Raw genomic sequence first — 21669 nt, 5'->3', positions numbered from 1 at the left:
TTTATCAGGAGAGCTTCAACGGAATTAATTGGACAGAAAATGGAAGCGCAAGGGGAACTGACAAGCCATTAAACAGGTTTCTCAATAGACCATTAGATGCACACGGAGAACAATTTGCTCCCCTCCTTCTCTCACTGTCTTGTAAACACACACAAGTGTAGAATCATATCAGTGGGCATAATGTGCGGATAATAAAAGAAGATAATACCACAGCAGATGGGGTGTGGGTGGCTCAAGAACGAGTTGTTTTTCTTCCCTCAAAGTCCTTTTTCTTCCTTCTTTTGCACAAGCGTTTGCCAAATACTTTCAGGAGTGAATAAAAGTGATGCTCATCAGGTCCAGTTTCATATAACTTGTCCACTTGTGACTGAACGGGAAGACCTTCTTCAAAGGCCCACTAATAAAACAGGATTTCAAAAGCTCAAATGTAGGGTTTTCGTGATGTGGACAGTACCGGCACGCCCAATACGCACACTATGCAGTTAGCGTTAGGCCTTGCGCGGCGTCATCATTCTGTCACATGTAGTAACTTGTCTAGACTAGTAGCGCTGTATGGCTTGCAGCAGTGTGTCGTCGTAGAGTAGACTCGTAGCCGCAAAGATGTTGTGACATTTTAAATCAGGTAATGAAAAAAGAGGAGTCTTCATGACAATGAGCAAAAACAACAGCAGTCGGGTAAGCAAGGCAATGAAACCCCTCTCTTTTTATGGTTACGGTACCCATCCATCCATCTTCTTCCGCTTATCCGGGGTCTGCTCGCGGGGGCAGCAGCTTTAGGAGGGACTCCCAGACTTCCCTCTTCCCAGCCACTTCATCCAGCTCATCCTGGGAGATCCTGAGGCGTTCCCAGGCCAGCTGAGAGACCTAGTCTCTCCAGCGCGTCTTGGGTCGTCCCAGGGGTCTCCTACCAGTGGGACATGCCCGGAACACCTCCCTAGGGAGGTGTCCAGGAGGCATCCTGGTGAGATGCCTGAGCCACCTCATCTGGCTCCTCTCATGTGGAGGAGTAGCGACTCTAATCCGAGTCACTCTCGGGTGACCGAGCTTCTCGTCCTATCGCTAAGGGAGAGCCCGGACATCCTGCGGAGAAAACTCGTTTCGGCCGCTTGTAACCAGGATCTCGTTCTTTCGGTCACGACCCATACCTCATGACCATAGGTGAGGGTAGGAGCATAAATCGATCGGTATATTGAGAGCTTTGCCTTTTGGCTCAGCTCTTTACCACGAAGGACCGGTACAGAGTCCACATTACTGCCGACGCTGCACCCATCCTCCTGTCGATCTCGCGCTCCATCCTCCCCTCACTTGTGAACAAGACCCCAAGATACTTGAACTCCTCCACTTGGGGCAAGATCCCATCCCTGATCTGGAGAGGGCATTCCACCCTTTTCCGACCGCTTCACACTCTACTGCGAACTGCTCCAGTGAGAGCTGGAGATCACGGCTTGAAGAAGCCAACAGCACCACAACGTCTCCAAAAAGCAGAGACGCGATGCTGAGGTCCCCAAACCGGACCCCCTCAACGCCTCGGATGCACCTAGAAATTCTGTCCGTAAAAATTATGTACAGAATCGGTGACAAAGGGCAGCCTTGGCGGAGTCCAACCCTCACTGGAAACGAATCCGACTTACTGCTGGAAATGCGGACCAAACTCTGGCATCGGTGATACAGGGACCGAACCGCCCTTATCAGTTGGCTCGGCACCCCATACTCCCGAAACACCCTCCACAGAACCTCCCGAGGGACACAGTCGAACGCCTTCTCCAAGTCCACGAAACACATGTAGATTGGTTGAGCAAACTCCCATGCACCCTCGAGGATCCTGCCGAGGGTGTAGAGGTGGTCCACTGTTCCACGGCCAGGACGAAAGCTACACTGCTCCTCCTGAGTCCGAGGTTCGACCTCCCGACGGACCCTCCTCTCTAGCACCCCTGAATAGACCTTACCAGGGAGGCTGAGAAGTGTTATTCCCCTGTAATTGGAACACACCCTCCGGTCCCCCTTTTTAAAGAGGGGAACCACCACCCCAGTCTGCCAATCCAGAGGCACTGTCCCCGATGTCCACGGGATGCTGTAGAGACGCGTCAGCCATGACATTCCCACAACATCCAGAGCCCTTAAGAAATCCGGGCGGATCTCATCCACACCCGGGGCCTTGCCACCGAGGAGTTTTTTAACTACCTCAGTGACTTCAACCCCAGAGATTGGAGAGTCCGCCTCAGATTCCCGAGGCCCTGCCTCCACAATGGAAGGCGTGTCGGTGGAATTGAGGAGGTCTTCAAAGTATTCTCCCCACCGACACACGACGTCCCGAGTCGAGGTCAGCAGCACGCCATCTCCACTGTAAACAGTGTTGACGTTCCACTGCTTCCCCCTCCTGAGACGCCGGATGGTGGACCAGAACTTCCTCGAAGCCGTCCGGAAGTCATTCTCCGTGGCCTCGCCAAACTCCTCCCACGCTCGGGTTCTCCGACTGCCCATAAACGCACCACCGCGCTCCGTGCGCGCATGTGAAAAAGGCGTGCGGACGTGAAAAAGGCGGCTCTGTATGGGAGAGACGTTGAAGAGGAATAAAAACACCCTTGGAAACCAAAACTTGCCCCTCGTCGTGACTCGGAGCCGCAACAAATGTTTCGGATTTGTGTAGGGTACATTGTGACAGACAGCAAACGAGCAGGTGATCGAGCAAGCGTCTGATACGAGAGCATTGCGGTCGTATGTTGTACCATGACTTTCTTTAAAAAAAAAAAAAAATTAAAAAAAATTAAAAATAAAAAAATTTAATTTTTTTTGTACCCATGTATAATGCGCACCCCAGATTTTAGGACAATAAATTAATTAAATTTTGCGCACTATACACGGAAAAAAACGGTACCTCAGTGACTTCGACCCCAGAGATTGGAGAGTCCGCCTCAAGAGTCTCCAGGCCCTGCTTCCACAATGGAAGGCGTGTAGGTGGAATTGAGGTCTTCGAAGTATTCTCCCCACCGACTCACAACGTCCCGAGTCGAGGTCAGCAGCACGCCATCCCCACTGTAAACAGTGTTGACGTTCCACTGCTTCCCCCTCCTGAGACGCCGGATGGTGGACCAGAACTTCCTCGAAGCCGTCCGGAAGTCATTCTCCGTGGCCTCGCCAAACTCCTCCCACGCTCGGGTTTTTGCCTCAGCAACCGCCGAAGCCGCGTTCCGCTTAGCCATCCGGTACCTGTCAGCTGCCTCCGGAGTCCCGCGGGCCAAAACAGCCCGATAGGACTCCTCCTTCAGCTTGACGGCATCCCTTACCGCCGGTGTCCACCAGCGGGTTCGGGCATTGCCGCCATGACAGGCACCAACGACTTTACGGCCACAGCCCCGGTCGGCCGCCTCAACAATGGAGGCGCGGAACATGATCCACTCGGACTCGATGTCCCCCGCCTCCCCCGGGACGTGGGAAAAGCTCTGCCGGAGGTGGGAGTTGAAGTTTTTCCTGACAGGGGATTCTGCCAGACGTTCCCAGCAGACCCTCACAGAGCGTTTGGGTCTGTCAGGTCGGACCGGCATCTTCCCCCACCATCGGAGCCAACCCACCACCAGGTGGTGATCAGTTGACAGCTCCGCCCCTCTCTTCGCCCGAGTGTCCAAAACATGCGGCCGCAAATCCGATGACACGGCTACAAAGTCGAGCATCGAACTGCGGCCTAGGGTGTCCTGGTGCCAAGTGCACACATGGACACCCTTATGTTTGAGCATGGTGTTCATTATAGAAAATCTGTGTCGAGCACAGAAGTCCAATAATAGAACACCGCTCGGGTTCAGATCGGGGGGGGCCGTTCTTCCCAATCACACCCTTCCAGGTCTCACTGTCATTGCCCACGTGAGCATTGAAGTCACCCAGTAGAACAATGGAGTCCCCAGAAGGAGCGCTCTCCAGGATTTCCTCCAGGGACCCCAAAAAGGGTGGGTGCTCTGAGCTGCTGTTCGGTGCATAGACACAAACAACAGTCAGGACCCGTCCCCCCACCCGAAGGCGGTGAACCCCAATGTGTAGGCGCCCAGCTGGGAGGCACTAAGTATACCCACACCTGCTCGATGCCTCTCACCGTGGGCAACTCCAGAGTGGAAGAGAGTCCAGCCCCTCTCGAGAGGCTAGTACTGTGTGCGGAGGCAAGTCAGACTGTCTAGTCGGAACTTTTCTGTCTCGCACACCAGTTCGGGCTCCTTTCCAGCCATAGAGTTGACATTCCATGTCCCAAGAGCCAGCTTCTGCAGCCGGGGATCGGACCGCCAAGGTCCCTGCCTTTGGCCGCCGCCCAGCTCACAATGCACCCAACCCCTTTGGCCCCTCCGATAGGTGGTGAGCCCATGGAAAGGGGGACTCACGTTACCTTTTCGGGCTGTGCCCGGCCGGGCCCCATGGGCGAAGGCCCGGCCACCAGACGCTCGCCTTCGAGCCCCACCTCCAGGGGTTACGCTACCCATTGCCATTAATTAATTTTACATATTGACTTCTTAACATATTCATATAAAAAACATTTTAAACCAGGTTACTAAAAGGCAAGCTAATATTAGGGGGCAGTCTATTAATTGAGGAAATACGATAAATTTAAGTGCAGCCTATTTGTTACCTCTATTTACTAGGGGTGTAATGATTCATAGATACACAACGATTAATCGATATAATGCTCTACGATTTATTGGCATCGATGCTAAACGTAAACATCGATTTATATCGCCGTGTTTGACCTCGGACATTAGACGCGACTTTATTTTGAAATCCAGTTCATTGTTGCTTGCTTCCTCTTTCCGGGAGCAGTGCGCGCGGCGTCGTTGTGTTGTGAGCAGAGCAGGCATGTGAAAGGGGAGTCGACAACTAGTACGCGGCTCCTGGGCTGGTGCTATGGCTAGTGTCCAAAAAGACGAAGAAATTTGCTCCCCTTTAGCAAAAGGGACCCTCAGGGACCACGAATCTCGCCGCACATTTAAAGAAAAAACACGACATCAAAGTTCAGTGTTAAAATAAGCACTTTGTATACTACAATACTCTTGTAATTTCCTAAATAAAGAGTTTGCAGTATTGAATTGTTATAAATCAGGATATTGTTCTATATTTTTTATTTCAAAAAAAATACATCGATCGTAGAGCACTATATCGCGATATATCGTGAATGAATCGCACCAGGCTTTAAGATATCGGCAAATATCGTATCGTAGTTCTTTGTATCGATATGATATCGTATCGTGACAAACCCCGCGATTTACACCCCTACTATTTACCTATCTACTAACCTGTTGTATTTTTACATTTGAGTAGATGCTGTTACAGAGTAGGAGGTGGAACAACTGTTTATATAAAACTGAGTAATTGTTAATGTTTTTCATGTTAAACTTAATTTCAGTCTGTCAAATTTAGTCTCTCTGGTCTCTCTTGGGAGGGTGGGCTTGACATATTTTTGCGTAGGGCCCCCTGGAGGTCTGAACTGGGTCTGGATGTGGAAATAAATCTTTGTTGATTCGTCCTGCTTTGCTTTTAACAGACTGTCAAGAAAATTGCTCATAAAGGAGCTTTTGCTTGTGCTCGTTAACCAATCAGCTCCCTGCATTTTTCAAAAACTCCACTCAAATGCTCAGTAGCGATTCTCTTCAAAATCTTTAATGAAGCCGATATCATGCAAAATGAAGAAGACTGGAATTAGAAAGCAAAACCATCCCAACGCTTGAGGAGTAGCCAACTTGGATCAGATTTAGAGCAGAGATAAGATTCTTAGCTGTTCGTCCAAGCGGTAACGCCCGCTGACTGTCAGTCGCCAGTTCACATCCAGACAAGAAAGGAAAAGAACATGACGGCTGGTCTTGCTTGAAGCATTTGTGAACTCTGTCATCATCTGTATTCTTTGTTGTCCATTGGAAATGTATTAATCGGTCTTTAAATTCATTCTCAGAGAGGATAAATGTATGAAATAATATGCATACAAAATGAGGGGAAAAAAATTAAAAACACCAAAAAGTGTGACAAGTCAGACATGGCTGTCGTGAGGCACTCAGATGTACTTTTTGTTTTTTTTAATAAAACTATATGTACATTTCCTTACCAAGAGTCGCCCCATTTGTGACTTTGTAAAAAAAAAAAAACAACGAAAAAAAAACAACTAATAAATTGGACATGGCAAAATACTAAAAAGTGTAAGAGCCTCCCATGAGTGGAAAAAAAGCCTTTTCTGCCACTGGACCAGCAATGAAAAGGGAGTTGAAGGCAAGAAGGTCAAACACGCTAATGTGACGTTGGACTTGAAAGAAGGTTTTGTTCCCCCCGCGTGCCGCTGTCGATCGGCCATCAAAAGTGTTTGTTTTGGTTTTTCCCTGTTAGTATCGGTCGGCTCACCGGCTGGATAGAAGGCGACGGCGTTCCATCACATTGTCTCGGCCGCTGCCAGGACCGCCCGTGGGCCTTACGCCGGCAGGCTCAGCTTCTTGCCTTTCAACACTGAAACAAAGGTAGCCGCAAAACAGTCAAGCATGCAGGAAAAGTGGCCATCTTATGAACATAGGTTTTCGACTCTCAACAGCGGACTACAGTCTTGAAAAAAATCTAATTTTCCTGGCGACCAGTTTCATGAAGCGCCACATCATTTCTCACATTGACAAAAAAGATAAAAAGCTTTTGAGAACTTTTCAGCTTCACTGTGTTTACATGAAACCCCCAGTTTGAAGATGATCCGATAAAAGAAACTCAAGGAGTTTGTTCAAGTATAAATTCTATAAAAGGTTAAAAATAAACCCCAACTTTGAAAATACTGACCCTAGTATAGAAACCTAATTTGACACACTTGGTCATCTTTAAAACCCTACTTTGAAAAACAAACGGGACTATCTCTGAAATCATGCCAACACATCTTAGCCGGACAAACTTCACTCCCTCCCACAACCATTATTTGCAGATTCCACGTTTTGGAAATGTTTCGACCAGTTTTACAAGCAATTGCCTTGTGTTTTCCTCAAATCTGATATGATATGTGTTGCACCCAGTATTAGATGCAGTTCTTGAAGAGGAAACGGGCTCAAAATGCAGTTAATCGTGAATACCTTTGGTGACATAAAGGTAGAAGAAGTCGCAGTAGAGGACTGTCTGGACCACGCCGGCGACGATGGCGATCAGGTCAAAAAATCCCTCAAAGTAGAAGCGCCAGATCCAGTTGAAGAGGTAGAGGGCTCGATACAGGCCCAGGCAGAACAGATAGTGGGTGGTGATGGTCTCCGCCTCACCCGTCTTACTGATCATGAAGAGCTGGGGCAAGATAGCCACCGACTCCAGGTAGATGGAGAACGTCCACAGGATCTGAAAACACACGGTGGGATATCTGCCTTGCTCCCGTATACGGTAGTCGCTGAAAACGTAGTGTTTTAATGCAAGACACCATTGATTCTGCAGGTGGCCTGTTAATACATGTCTATTAAAAAAGAAAAAATGCACCTCAAGGGGGGAAAAGTCATGGTTGATGAGCACGGACAGACCCCCGACAGGGACTACCAGGAACTCCACCCTGAAGCTGTCGTGATTGCCGTCATAGGTAGCCCGGAACTTGACGTAGATCAAGTAGACGGTGGCGTAGGCGCAGCCGATGTAGATCACCTGGAAAGGCGGAGCGTCGCATCATAAGTCAAGAGTGGCTCGCCGTGACGTTGCGCTCGCTCCCGGGAGGCCAAACTGTTGCCTTTGGTTACCGGTTCCAGTTCACCGCAGCGCAGGTCAACCACTTTCTGCCAGCGTATTGTTTGCAAACAATATGAAAATTCAAGAGAACCTACCTTCATGCACGTGTTGTAGAGCGAGATGAAGGATGTCAGCAGGTCCAAGTAGCGTGTGGTGAACACAATCGCAAAGAGGATTTGACTCTTTCCCGAGATACCTTCCGGAACAAGCACAATGATTTTCACTGCAAAGGCTGGAAACTGCAAACGATCCTCCAAAATTCTAGAACAGTGCCGCCTCGTGGAATTACGGAGGTATTGACCGTCGCTCAGAATTCACAGTGCATCCTTTCGTGGATCTTGTGTTTGGCTTCTAGATGCAATCCTCCCCGTGTTTTTAAAGGATGAGGTTTCATGCAAGTCTTTCTTTGTTATACACTGGACTCAAGCGTGTTCAAGGGAGCTCACAGAGCCCAGGCCTAAAGCCAATTGAAACTGATCAGTGTGACTTCAAGAAGGATGCCGAGTTGATAACTTCTAAAAAGACAAATGTAATATAATTTGAAAATATGGGGTCTTCTATTTATAGTTACGTTTCTTCAAAAGATATCACATATGTATTTAAAATGTCTACCTAAAAGGTAAATTCAAAACTATTGAGAATTGCGAGACAGTAACCTGAGAGCCTTCTCACTTTTCAAGCCTGAAATAAGGAACTAATTAGTAACGGGGCTCTTCCGTTATCGTGCAATCTAACAGCACGGGCTGTTGAATGTTTGTGTAAATGTTGAACGCCCACAACAACGCGAAAAAGCGACGCGGCTTTTTAGCATGATAGCTACTTCCGTAGCGCGTCAAAAACGCCACGTCAGACGCCAGACTGAAAAAATCGAGCGTCGAACAAACGACGGGGGAGTGTAGAGAATGAATGTGGTAGAAGCAGAAAAAAAAACTGCTGTGCCACATGCAGTATAGTGCAATAAATGTGGACCTGTGATTTATGCAGGTATTCAGACGTTTTGGACTTCATTAAATATGCAATTTACATCGCAGGCAAGCTAGTTTGTTGACTCCAACGATTGATCAATGCACACAACACTGACGTGAGCAAAACAAGAGAGACTAAAGATAAATTGCGACTCTTTATAGTAATGCTAAGATCCAGTTGTACTAGTCGTGCATGCTAGTCATTTCCGCAAATGAATGAATCGGGGGTCGCTAGCTTACTTCGCAGCTAACGCAGCAGGCGAATCAAGTAGACGATCATTTTCAACTATACCTTACCAACATGCTACTTTGTGTGAAGATGTAGAGATGTGTCAATGTGGTCGGAACTCACCTGCACACGACCTGCTTTTCCATATCTTCAGTAGCAGGATGATGATGGCTGCCAAGTGAGAAAGGTCTCCTGTCAGGCGGAAAACGTTCATGGTGACAAGCTCACAACTCAAACGCCAACTTAGATGAAATTCCTCCTCTAAAATTTCGATGTTCTACTTTTATAACCTCTGGTGAGATCTAATGTTCGCTTTCACTCGGCAAGCTAACAGAGCGGCGCGGTTCTCCCCGGCTTGAAAATATGGCGAGTGTGCAGGTCGACGTGGAAGGGGGCGTCAACACAACACATGAACGGATTGCGGTTGGACAATATGTTTGATTGACAACGCAACAAGACCCGCCCATAAACTGGGTGAGCGACATGTCACTTGCGTGAGACTGACTAATCATATCGAAATTAAAGAAAGTCAATAATTATGCAGATTTTTCAGTCACGTAGCTCTTTCCACTAACAAGTTAAGAAAAAATAGAAAGTCATCCATAATAAGCCACAGAGTGCACACCGGGAGGAGCCACAGTCAGTAAATTCTGATTTATAAACTATTTTGTGGGGCCTGGAACATATTAATGACATTTCCAGTCATTTCATTGGGGAACGTCGATTTGAGATACAATTGTTTGTTCCTTTTTGTCCCACATTGCATAAAAGGGAACAAAATATATTTGACTGTTTTAATTGAAATCCCTCCTGCTGCCTTTCCAAAACAGCTGAATGAGTTTTCGCATGAAATTTAGTGGGCCGATGAGTTCCAATATCATGTCCGTAAAGTTGCAAATAGGGGTGTAACGATTCATCGATGCACATCGATTAATCGATATCATGCTTTACGATTTATTGGCATCGATGCTAAACGTAAACATCGATTTATATCGCAGTGTTTGACCTCGGACATTAGACGCGACTTTATTTTGAAATCCAGTTCATTGTTGCTTGCTTCCTCTTTCCGGGAGCAGTGCGCTCGGCGTTGTGTTGTGAGCAGAGCAGGCACGTGAAAGGGGAGTCGACAACTAGTACGCGGCTCCTGGGCTGGTGGCTATGGCTAGTGTCTAAAAAGACGAGGAAATTTGCTTCCCTTTAGGCTTCAAGTCATTCGTTTGGAAGCACTTTGGATTCCAAAGATAAGTTGGCTCAACGGACAAGACACGTGCAGTTTGTAAATCCTGCCATGCGGTGATCAAATATTCAGGGAGCACAAATCTCGCCGCACATTTAAAGAAAAACCACGACATCAAAGTCCAGTGTTAAAATAAGCACTTTGTATACTACAATACTCTTGTAATTTCTTAAATAAAGAGTTTGCAGTACCTTGTTGATTTTGCGTATGAATTCTTATAAATCAGGATATTGTTCTATATTTTTTATTTAGAAAAATATATATATTGATCGTAGAGCACTATATTGTGATATATCGTGAATGAATCGCAGCAGGCTTTAAGATATCGGCAAATATCGTATCGTAGTTCTTTGTATCGATATGATATCGTATCGTGACAAAACCCGTGATTTACACCCCTAGTTGCAAATACTCGCTGGCTGGGAGGAAAGAGGAAGGAAGTGTTGAGTAAATGGAATTTACCCATTTCCATTGCCTCGTGCACGCTATCATGAGCTCATTGACCATTTGTCCGCAGACATGGTGCCGTTGTTTTGGCTTTCTCTCCTTTCTCTCACCCGGCTGACACCAAAAGGTACGTACTTGGCCGTTCCTCGCTCATCACAAACGCACGACCAAAGTTGAAGGCGTCAACCTATTCAATCAGGAATGGCCCAAGCTCACAGCTGCCTGTCACAACCGAGTGGCGTGATTTGGCGCCAACTCGGACAAGATGCCGTCATCCAGTGCAGCTTCCTTCCCGACTGCTTGGCCGAAAATCTCCGCTACAAGTGGTTCGCTTTTGAGCACAGATCGCACGGCACTCTTGACCTGGCCCAAAACCATCACAAGTACAGCCTACATGGAGCCGATTTACAAATTCGCTCCCTGAACGGCAACGACAGCGGGATTTACTACTGTGCCGCCACGACCCAGAGGGAACCGACACCCGGCGCTCAGCATGTTGGCCTGGGAACAACCCTTGTCGTGAAGGGTAAGGAAGAAACATAGGAACGTTCCCTATTTTAGTAGTTGATTCATCTGTCCTAATTGATGAATCCGATTTTTTAAAACATCAGATTTTATGATATATATATAAAAGCTGAATCGATACATTAGTGGACATGTGGTGTTCCAAGTTTCCTTTTGCTTGCAGAAAAGACAAAACTCATGGTGGGTCATGTTCTGTTGTGGTTAACGGTCGTCGTCTTGGCCCTCTACAGCTCGGCCACGGTGACACTCATTGTTCAAAAGAAGGTAACGGATGCAGAACAGCTTCTTCCGTTGTCAAGGAGCAAACGCGTGCGTGTTGTAAGCTCGGCTTTCTGTGTGTATTTCAGTATGGCCTGAACATATGCAACTGTAGACGGACACACAAAAGTGACAAGGTCAGTTCTTTTTTAATTTCGTCCGTTTTTGGTACTTTTGGAGGTTGATGAGTGAACAATCCAGAGTAAAGGTCAGAGGAAAAAACAAAAAAGGAACTACCATAGCATTACACAACCGGCAGTCACTGGCTTCTTCGCACTGAGGCCACGTATTCTTACGGCGGACAAAACCGGACGCACCGTTCGGGCAAACTGGGCGAGGGCGTGGCGGCTGTCTGGCCAGTGGGAACACAAGAAACACTCCTGCTTGCAGTTTCATAAACTTTGCTCGTCAACAGAAGAACACGAAGAGAACGAGAGTCTTCCACGACGTGCTGCAAGAGATGCACCGCCAACGCAACGGGAGAAGCAAAGAGACGGCGGAAAAACACCCGGCGCTGGTCCAGGTATACTCTGCTGAGTGAGGCGTGCGGGTACACGTGTGGCTCTGATGAGACTGATATGTTGTGCAGGCAGCAGCTGCCCAGGCGGACAATGCGCCCGATGACATCTATCAAAATGTGTAACACAGCGCTGCGTGTGCTGCACACCATTTGTTGTTTTGTTTCAATTCTTCTATCTGTCTTGAAGTGGGAACAAAAACAATGTCACAATGTTTTCTCACTTGAGGATTTTAACTCCCCCCAATACGTGGAGCGGCCATGCCAAACGTGGAGCAGTTGAGCCCGTCTGCCGAAGCAAGTGGCATCTTTATTATTTCCTAATATCATTACAAAGGTCAAAAGTTTCACTTCAAAACTGCAAAATCCGCCCCCCCCAGAAAAAAAACCCCACACACCTAAAACAATAACTAACTAAAAAATTAATGTATACATGTGAAGTAAAGCCTCAATCACGTACTTTGAGTACTCATTTGAAATAGGTCTGACTTTTAGATCTACTATGTGAGCACAAATAGAACTACCAGGAAAGAGGTAAAGAGTAAACCATTTAAAAAAAAAAAAAAAGACGAAAGCCAACTTGTGCTTGTCATTTGCTCCTTGACACTTGATCATTGTACATGTCAGACAAGGTGCGTCGGGTTGCATTCTCCACTACGCACGCGCACCACAGAAGCGTCAGAAACCCTTCTGACCCACAACCATGACGTGGGGGTAGAAAATATGAAATTTAATGTCTAGAATGCAACAATGGGCGTTTCCTGGACAAATATGCCCCAAAGGCAACAAAACATCTAAAATTTGAACAAGTTGACCGGGCGTCACACAGATTTTGTCGAGGTGCGCCGAGCTTCCAGCCGCATCACGCCAGAGTGCGTGGCCTCCAACCCGTGAGGCTCATGAATCTTGCGACTGGTTCTGCTGAGGCAAAAGTCAACAGACTCTGCCGTTGATCACGTGGTCTTGTGACTCAGTCAAATAGTTGCATCTGCCTTGAGTGGCACATCTTCATGAGAAGATTAAAAAGTCACCTGGATTCTGTTGAAAACACGCTGGCCGGCGCCGCTTCTCCGCAACGATCCGGCCCGATCGAGGCGGGTGGGTCGTTTTCTCACTAGCTGTCGGCGTACCTCCTGTCCACGGTGTGACTGTTGCGTATGGAGAAGGGCCTCCAAGCCAGGACTTGAACGGCGGCCACACACATGGGCACCGTGCACACCAAGTAGAACATGACACTGTGGAGGCTTTCCACGGCTCTGCAAAGGGGAGATGGAGCATCCCAACTCTTGTGAATTTGAACATTTCTCAGCGCTCTATCGTCTTCCGCTCATCCGGAGCTGACGCGAGTGCAAGTCAATTATTCCGTTTTTCACTTCACCGTTTATTTACCTCACGTCGACGTCCCGCCCGGCATCCTTCAGCTGCTCGTAGCCAAACTGGTTGAGAATGTTGATCACCAACATGGGCGCAAGAGACTGAGCGGGCTTAGTGAACAGGGCGTTGGTCCCAAACACCATGGATGACAGAGGGGAGCTGCCAAAATGCCATCAGAGAGAACCACTCACGTACACGCAACACGTCTGCCCACTCAAACGCGAGCAACAAAGCAAAGGTCAGATGTTGACATGAGAAAGAACACCATTTTGGCAGCGCTACAACTTCAAGAATACATTAGCTAGAAAGTTGCATATTCAGATTTTGATTTAACTTTGCAAATCATTTCCACGGAAAGAGGTCTGCTCCCTTCAAAGCTGCACCACAGTAAACAAAGCAATTTCATTTGGATTCGGGAAGTGGGAGATTTATCGTTTCACTACAAATGACATCCGGTGATGCGCCGCGACGAGCAGATTAATTCAAAGCGGACAAAACGGCGCAATCGGCGCAAAATAACCTGCGCCGGCAACGTAGAGAGAAGCGAGAGCTGGCGCAAAACACACGCTACCTGCGCTTGTACTTGTGCATGTCGACGTCGATAATATCTGCCAGTGGCAAGCCGAACAGACTGAAGGTGGCTTGCACCGTGACCCTGCCAAGCAGAAAGGAGCGAGCAGACAAACAGTCATGGATGTAATCATCATTAAAAAAGAAGTTGGTTGAATGACTTACATGCTGAGGGTGAGGAATAACGCCAGGATACGATAATTCTGAGCACCGAGGGCCAGCATAAAAGCCCCCATTAAGACCTCCAAGTAGAAGGTGTACAGGATGATTCTGTAGTAGCCGAGGTTGTGAAGAAGTCTGTTGCAGGTCAACACTAACAGCTGAGGGTGGGCATCAAATTAGATTTGCATTCAAATCATAGTCAACATCCCCCCAAAATCCTAAGAATCAGGGATGAGAACGGCAAATGAAAAAAAACACTGAAAAGTAGCCGGGGTCTGGGGGCCGCATGCCCCACTGGGGGGGCTGAAGGGGGCCAGGGACCGCAGGATCCCCCCCAATGGGGGCCGCAGTGGGCCAGGGGCCACAGGCCCTTATTGGGGGCCGCAGGGGCCACAAGCCCCTATTGGGGGCCACAGGGCCCACAGGCAACGCCCCGAAGGATGCTCAGAGTCAAAAGCTCCCTGGAAACTCCTGGATTTTGGCAGTATAGCAACCCCAAAACCATTAATTTCATCACTAAATTTCAACAGTTTTGTTAAAAAAAACAAGGTGAATATAGTACAGTCAAGCCTTGGTTTTCGACCACAATCCGTTCCAGAAGGCGGTTTGAGAAGCGAATCGGTCAAATTCCGAATCTATTGTTCCCATTACAAATAGTTGGTTTTTTTTAATCCGTTCAAAGACTTTTTTAAGCATTTTTTCATTTGCGCATTTTTGTCCGATCACGCAACTGCAGCGCACCACCGACCGCGCAACCATAGCTGGTTGCATTATTGTGACAGAGCTGTCGCTGAAATTTAGAAAATATTTTTAAATTCCTGATGTACTTTCCAAAATTCAAGTGGACCTATGTGCGCAGGGAGTTTAATTTTGTCCGATCGCCCAACTGCAGCCCACCGCCGAACGCGCAAACGCAGCGCGTCACCGAACGCGCAACTGCACCGCGCTGATCGCATTATTGTGACAGAGCCGTTACTGAAATTTAGAAAATATTTTTAAAGTCCTGATGTACTTTCCAAGATTGAAGTGGACCTCAGTGCGCAGGGAGCTTAATTTAGTCCGATCGCCCACCCGCAGCTCGCCGGGCGCTCACTGTTGCATTGCTTTAAGAGCGTCTTTGTGTTCCGAGTTGTAAGATGACGCTCCTCTCGAGCCATGCCCATCTGAAGCAGTTCCTGATCCCGTTCGACTTGCTCCCATATAAAAACAATTGTCTCAACGGATCTATACGATTCACAAAAATGATACTCCCAATGGAAAAAAACACGGAAATCCGCGGATCCGCGTAAGATTCTCATCCCTGAAGAATGAAAGCGTCGCGCTTACCCCCCTTCCCCCATTCTTACCTGAGGACAAATGAATCCCGCGCCGTACATGACGCTTCTGGCCAGTGGCGAAAGCACGTCTGGGGGAATCAAGTGCTCGGCGAATATCAGTGTAAAATTACTGAAGAACGCCAGCATAAAGACCTGGAAAAAGTTCATGAGCACAAAGAACCGGAAGTCCCTGTTGATGAGGATTTGCCAGGTCAGCATTTTCACAGTGTAGGTGGAAGACTCGGAGCAGCTGGAAGCGGGCTCGTCTAAGTCGTCGGACGCTTTGTCGTCAAACTGGCTCTGGCTGTGGAGGCCCGTGTAGATCATGCAGACGCAGCTCAGGATGGCCACGAGGACAGAGAACGCCTGGAAGGCTGTCAAGTCCTCCATATTTTGGGACAGCATGCCGCAGAAGAGCACGCTTGAGGAGCCCAGCAGCGATGCCACCTGGGAAGTCACAAAGAAGCAATCGGGTAGACGGCCTGTGTCATTTTGTTGACACGGCCAGAATGTGCTCCTACAATTTTTTTCCTTTCCAAGCATCACTGGCAAAACATGACAACAATATCATCCTCCAAGTTTCTCGGCCACCTTTAACTTTACCTGGTTGTACTTAATGAGTCTCAGTCGGCTCTGATGCTGGCTGGAAATCTCGGCAAACAGGGCACACTGTGCCAGCAGCACAAACGTGAGCAAGCCGTCGAAGGCGCACAACGCCACTGTCAAGTGGACACCGCACAGCCAGTCACTGGGGGAGTAGGACCTCCACGGGAACCAGGCGATGAGGAATGCCAAGGAGTAGAGCGGGGCGCCGTACAGGATGGAGAGCCGCCGCTGAGAGCAGCACGCCATTTTGGAGTTGTCTTGCAGGTATCCAAAGAGAGGATCATTGATGGCATTCCACAGCATGTATACCACCTATGCAAAGGCAAACTGCGTTTAGCAGGCTGATTACAAAAAAAAATGATGTAAAATACAATAACCTCAACGGTATTCGATTTGGAATTCACGAGCAAACTGCTCAGTGACTTTGCATCCTGGTTTAAAAATTAACTCCACAAACATTCCTGTAAGACAAGTTTAACAATATACTTCAAAACTGCCTGTTATCATAAATACACGAACTGCAAGCACATTGATAGTCATGTTGACACAAGGCGCGTACTAATGTCGTGACACTCACTTGAGATTTGTGGAAAGCCCCCTCGGATATCTGGTACTTGCTGATGAAGAGCTTCACGTAGTAGAAGTTGAATATGTTGTTGATCATGGCAGCTCCCAGAGTGGTCATGGCATAAGCCAAAGCCGCCGGGTTTACTTCCAAATCTCGCAGCAGTTTCATGATGCCTCCTCGCACACCTTTCGCCTTCCGCGGCCACCGCAGCCCCAGATGACGCTCTGCAAACCGTCAAAAATCGGTCTAACGCACCTTTAGTTGAGCATTTCGCAGTTATTAGCGAAAGCACCGAAATGTAACTAACGGTGTCGTGCCTCTGTGAATAGTTGTGTCAGATGGTGCCGCACTGCAAACCCCCTGGTAAGAGTTCATTAATAAAGTAAGCAACGTTACTTCCTGGACAACAAGTTGTTTGTCAAGAAGGCGGTACTTTGACGAGCATGCTGATTGGTCGAAACGAATTTGACGTCCGGGATGATCGTCTCTCACACATACCGGAAACCGAAAGCTAAAACCTATTTCTTCATTTTAAAATATACACAACTTCAATAACTCACTATTCTCTCAGAGCATTGAAAGCATAAAATAAAATTGTCGTTATCACAGAGTGTATACACAACTATAGTTGCTTTTTTTTCACAGTGTACAGTTGCTAAGACGACATTTTCTATGGGGTGCCACCTGGCGGCTGTTTGTATGTATTCGCGACATGCCACGCGTCTGTGTCAGCACACCGCCCCGAGTGGAGCTGCGGATTTGCTGTGCAGTTTGGCAACAGGGCGGAGTGCGAGAGCAACTCGGGAACAACTTGCATTAGTTCTAGTCAGTCAAACTATAAGCATTAGTTCTGCGGTGGTCGTTTGTAACAATGTTAGCTGAAGGGATTCTTGAGGACGATTTTGACAAAAATGGAGATACTTGGTGTGTTCAGCGGGACCTCGAGCACGGTAAGACTATCCACCAAACGTTATTGAGTTAAGGCATTAATCACACAGGCCATCAAACAAAACTACCACAAAAAGTGGGTAGAATAGGATTAGGTGCTAGAGTTTCCGTATTTATTTATTTATTTATTTATTTACTTACTTACTTACTTACTTACTTACTTACTTACTTACTTACTTACTTACTTACTTACTTACTTACTTACTTACTTACTTACTTACTTACTTACTTACTTACTTACTTACTTACTTACTTACTTACTTACTTACTTACTTACTTACTTACTTACTTACTTACTTACTTACTTACTTACTTACTTACTTACTTACTTACTTACTTACTTACTTATTTATTTATTTTTACAAGCGACCAAGGTTTATCAATTATTATATAGTGAAAGATGTTTCTTATCTGGTTTGTAATCCTTATGGAGGATTTATTATACGTATTGCTTTAGTTCAGTGCTTCTCAATTATTTTCTGTTACGCCCCCCCTTAGCAAGAAGAAAACTATTCGCGCCCCCCCTCCCCACCGTGACTATCCTAACTTGTCTTGTAAGTCGTAAAATGTTGCACTGTCGCAAACGTGACAGAAGTAACAATGAGAGCGCCACTGCCCCCTGCTGTAGTAAACGCGCAATTACACTTTATTCTAGTACTGCCAAAAAAAAAGCCTGTTCCCCAGGGTCACACGCGCCCCCCCAGGAATAGCACCGCGCCCCCCAAGGGGGGCGCGCCCCACTATTTGAGAAGCACTGCTTTAGTTGTATCTAAGTGACCTGAGCAGTGGAGAGATTGAAGCAACGAGGCAGGCAGATTTGTATCCAGGGCAGGGCTCGGGCCAAATATGTTGGTATGTACGTCATGTATTTTTGACGATTTCAAGTTTGTTTCTACATGTTTGGGACAGATCTCCATTTGGCTGCTATACTAGGCAAAACCCTCCTGGAACGCAACCGCGAGTTGGAGCAGGCGCTTCAGCACATGTACTCCGCCAACAAAGATCAGCTGCTGGAAATAGAGGTGGCATACACACACGCACGCACGCGCCCAGAGCGGGCAAGGAAGTCAGCAGTGGCGTTGCCCTGTTTTGCTCACTGCTGCTGTCGTTGTGTTTAGCAGCATGCTATATATTTCGGGAATGCGGCTGCATAAGAGAGCACTGACAAGGAGCGGGTTTGAAAATGAGATTTTCCTTGTAAGCGAGGTGTAAACGATAATCGGGTAGTCTGAGTCGGTGAGCGTCGATTGAAAATGACATCACTTGACTCCAACTCCAAACGTCTTCCTTGTCCTGTTGGCCAGTATCTGGCCAAGCAGGTGGAGCTGCTGCGTCACGTAAACGAGCAGCACGCCAAAGTTTATGAGCAGCTGGACCTGTCCACCAGGGAGCTGGAGCGAAGCAACGGGAGGCTCGTGCAGGACGAGCGCCTGGCCCAGAACAAGATAAACAGGTCAGCCTATCTCATCGAGATGAACTTAGCTGGTGGGCTACAGACTCACTCATCCCCAAATTCCCTAAACTGTCCAACAAATCATAGGTTTGGGCCATTCCTCGATTGTCTTCCGTCTCGTTCCAGTCTGACCGAGTCCATCGAAGGACTACAAAGGCACGTGGAGGCTCTGCGGAACCGGCTGGAGATGCTCATGACTGCCCAATCCAAGCAGAACAAACAAGAGCGGCTACGCAACCTTAGCGCGCAGAGCGTTTCCTGTCTTGGAGAAATGCTTGACATGGAGCCCGACAGGTAAAGAGTGCAGCGTCCAGGAGGTCTTCCGGACACGCCCACTTTGACTTTGTCGCGACTCCGCTTCGTACCCAACCATAGGCGACAAACAGATGGACGGCGGTTGCCCCAGGAATCCGTGGTCAACCCACATCGACGCCGAGACCCAGAAGAGGAACACTGGATTCTTCTTGGATCGGTCCGCACTCTCCAGGGTCAATTAGCAACGGAGAGGAAGCGTCGGGAGGCGGCGGAACGCGAGAGCGAACTCGCGACCAATGACAAGCGAGGCCTGGAGCGACGACTCAGCCTCCTGGCAGGTTCCCAGACCAGGCAGGTGGAGCTGAAGGCCCAAGTGGAGGCCCTGAGGCTCATGTGGCGTGACGACTGCACATCCAGGTGCATAAATGCTAGTTCACTCAAAACTTCCATATTTTTGCGGTTACATTGTAACATAGCAATCGGGCGGGCTCCAGTTGCCAAGTAAAGAAGCGCAGACTGTTTAGGATGCTGATTTTAGTTTCCTGTGCGACCTAGGAAACCAGACCAACTACTTCTTCCCGACGCAATGTTCTATGACTCATTCGATAAATCCGAAACGGATCAAGATGGGTCAGAGGAGGCGGTTGATGAGATGACTGAAGGCCAGGATGAGGAGCGCCAGGGACAGAGGCGCAGGAGCGCCGCGAGCCTGTGGGACGATCACGACAAGATGTGCGTGAGGAGGGCGGAGGTGGTGAAGCAGAGGGGTGTCCTGCTGCTCAATGAGGTGGACGCGCACTACAACGCACTGCAGGTTGCTACCAGCCACGCATTTGCTCATTTGGGGCCCATCGCAATAGAAATATTTATCATCTGCACCATTTGAATCCAACTGCAAGCAGAAAATCTACAGAAAACACCACACTGTAATACTGTCATGTACAATCTTTGCATATTCGTTGCATGGCGTTTGTAAATTTATTTATTTGATTTTTTTTCTTTTTGAAAGGGCTGTTATCCTTCAATATTTTTTTTTTTTTGCTGAGACCAAAGCACTGCTTTGCGGACATGTCGGTGCCAATTAACTCCGACAATTACAATCGGCCAGTGAAATGCATGCGCGTGTGTTTTAGGTGAAGTACAACGAGCTGTTCCAGAGGTGTCAGCAGCCAAACGCGGGGCTCCCCCACAACTCCGTCCAGACGTCCCGAACCCCATCCGTGAGCATTCATCCCCGCCGCCGCCTCTCCGATTCGCCAACAGAAGCCTCAACGACGTCGGAGGAGCCCAATTACAAGGTTCTCTTCAAGGAGATCTTCACCTGCATCCAGAAGACCAAAGAAGACGTGCACAAGCCCAGACCCGTCAGCGACGCACCCGGCATGTGATCTCATCGGTCCTCACCTTGGACTCTTGGGCACTTTCAAACCATTCTGGTGCTTCATATATTGTGGACCAGGCGCCAACTGTCTATTCAAATCCTCCGAGGCTTTAGTCAGTCAGCACTGATTATTTTTGTCATTCTCAGTTACTTGAAACAGTGATAGTACTAAAAAAGCTGATTTATACGTTTCAAAAGTATTTGCCGATGTCTCAGCTGCTAATCAACACGTATTACATCACAGGCAGGCATGCGTAAACACTTTTAACGCCGTCATGTGCAAAGAAGTGTTGGAATGTTCTAATAGGATCAAAACGGTTTACGGTAATGCTAATAATTTATATATATTCTCTGACTGAAATACATTGGAACAATGACACTGCTCTCAGCACTTTTCCATTATTTATTTTTGAAAGAGTTTATTTATATTTTGTTGCAAGGAGTTGACTGAATGAATTGCCTGACACTTGTGACTCAAACCATCACAGAAAAAAAGTTTATAAAAAAGTATTCATCACATTTAGCGTGGGAGTATTTCTGTGTCTTGTTAACAGTGTGTTTATTAGGTAGTATGAATACACAGTGGGTGGAACCAAGTCAAATGCAAAATTCGGGGAAAACACGCTGTCAAAGTCAAAATTCACACACTAAAAACTCAAATTTGACCGTGAATGACGTGAGACTGGAAATTCCCCAAAAGCTCGAGTGGGTGGATGGCTCACGTTTCCTAATGAAAAATTGAGTAGTATAGCAGCAGTAATACAGTAGCGCCCTCCTGTGATAGCCTGAAGAAACACACGGCTGAAGAAGCACTCGGAAAAAAAAAGTGCGGAAAGTCGAAAATCTTGAAGCTTTGAGTGTTTGTCTAAAATGAATGTGTCAAAATTAGATTCAAAAGGGATAGTTTACTAGGTAAAACTATTTGTCTATTTTTATTTTCATTACAATCAATACAATCGATTTGGAGGGAAAAAAATACTTAAAATCTTCAAGCTTTGAGTGTTTGTCTAAAATGAATGTGTCAAAATTAGATTCAAAAGGGATAGTTTACTAGTTAAAACTATTTGTCGATTTTTGTTTTCATTACAATCAATACAATCAATTTGGAGAGAAAAAATAATTTATTAAAATGGGACTCAAGAGTAATACCATAAAAGATAAAAATTGGA

General features: G+C 47.2%; 4 protein-coding genes across 7 annotated transcripts; 2 read left to right on the top strand and 2 right to left on the bottom strand.

The window, feature by feature from the left end:
* Positions 1 to 5609: 5609 nt before the first annotated feature.
* kdelr2a (KDEL endoplasmic reticulum protein retention receptor 2a) lies at positions 5610 to 9273 on the bottom strand. Its single transcript, XM_061304261.1, has 5 exons — positions 9007 to 9273; positions 7785 to 7885; positions 7450 to 7608; positions 7062 to 7314; positions 5610 to 6462 (listed from the first exon to the last, which is right to left on the bottom strand). The coding sequence occupies exons 1-5, from the start codon at positions 9095 to 9097 to the stop codon at positions 6428 to 6430; spliced, it is 639 nt and encodes a 212-aa protein (XP_061160245.1). The 5' UTR covers positions 9098 to 9273; the 3' UTR covers positions 5610 to 6427.
* Positions 9274 to 10545: 1272 nt separating this feature from the next.
* Positions 10546 to 12326, top strand: si:ch211-139g16.8 (immunoglobulin superfamily member 6). The gene is made up of 6 exons (XM_061304260.1): positions 10546 to 10694; positions 10767 to 11093; positions 11256 to 11356; positions 11440 to 11487; positions 11766 to 11873; positions 11940 to 12326. Exons 1-6 carry the CDS (start codon positions 10640 to 10642, stop codon positions 11991 to 11993), a joined length of 693 nt encoding a protein of 230 aa, XP_061160244.1. The 5' UTR covers positions 10546 to 10639; the 3' UTR covers positions 11994 to 12326.
* mfsd13al (major facilitator superfamily domain containing 13a-like) lies at positions 11481 to 16891 on the bottom strand. 2 transcript variants are annotated; one of them, XR_009718653.1, is made up of 8 exons: positions 16473 to 16891; positions 15893 to 16207; positions 15320 to 15736; positions 13977 to 14131; positions 13813 to 13896; positions 13257 to 13400; positions 12899 to 13123; positions 11481 to 12785 (listed from the first exon to the last, which is right to left on the bottom strand). XR_009718653.1 is itself a non-coding variant. In XM_061304253.1 (7 exons), the coding sequence occupies exons 1-7, from the start codon at positions 16629 to 16631 to the stop codon at positions 12982 to 12984; spliced, it is 1416 nt and encodes a 471-aa protein (XP_061160237.1). In that variant the 5' UTR covers positions 16632 to 16891; the 3' UTR covers positions 11481 to 12981. The 2 variants fall into 2 exon arrangements, 1 of the variants encoding a protein (XP_061160237.1); XM_061304253.1 differs by having other exon boundaries at positions 11481 to 13123.
* Positions 16892 to 17168: 277 nt separating this feature from the next.
* Positions 17169 to 21019, top strand: cdr2a (cerebellar degeneration-related protein 2a). Of its 3 annotated transcripts, none has more exons than XM_061304254.1 (7): positions 17169 to 17413; positions 18321 to 18433; positions 18716 to 18864; positions 18952 to 19158; positions 19240 to 19536; positions 19675 to 19933; positions 20253 to 21019. In XM_061304254.1, the coding sequence occupies exons 1-7, from the start codon at positions 17335 to 17337 to the stop codon at positions 20505 to 20507; spliced, it is 1359 nt and encodes a 452-aa protein (XP_061160238.1). In that variant the 5' UTR covers positions 17169 to 17334; the 3' UTR covers positions 20508 to 21019. The 3 variants fall into 3 exon arrangements, with proteins under 3 accessions (XP_061160238.1, XP_061160240.1, XP_061160241.1); XM_061304256.1 differs by having other exon boundaries at positions 17170 to 17413; positions 18991 to 19158; XM_061304257.1 differs by having other exon boundaries at positions 17377 to 17413; positions 18321 to 18864.
* Positions 21020 to 21669: the final 650 nt, after the last annotated feature.

This window comes from Syngnathus typhle, linkage group LG17 (assembly GCF_033458585.1).
Source record: "Syngnathus typhle isolate RoL2023-S1 ecotype Sweden linkage group LG17, RoL_Styp_1.0, whole genome shotgun sequence".
NCBI lineage: Eukaryota > Metazoa > Chordata > Actinopteri > Syngnathiformes > Syngnathidae > Syngnathus > Syngnathus typhle.
The sequence above is the reverse complement of the archived record's forward strand: the minus strand, read 5'-3'. Positions and strand labels throughout refer to the sequence as shown.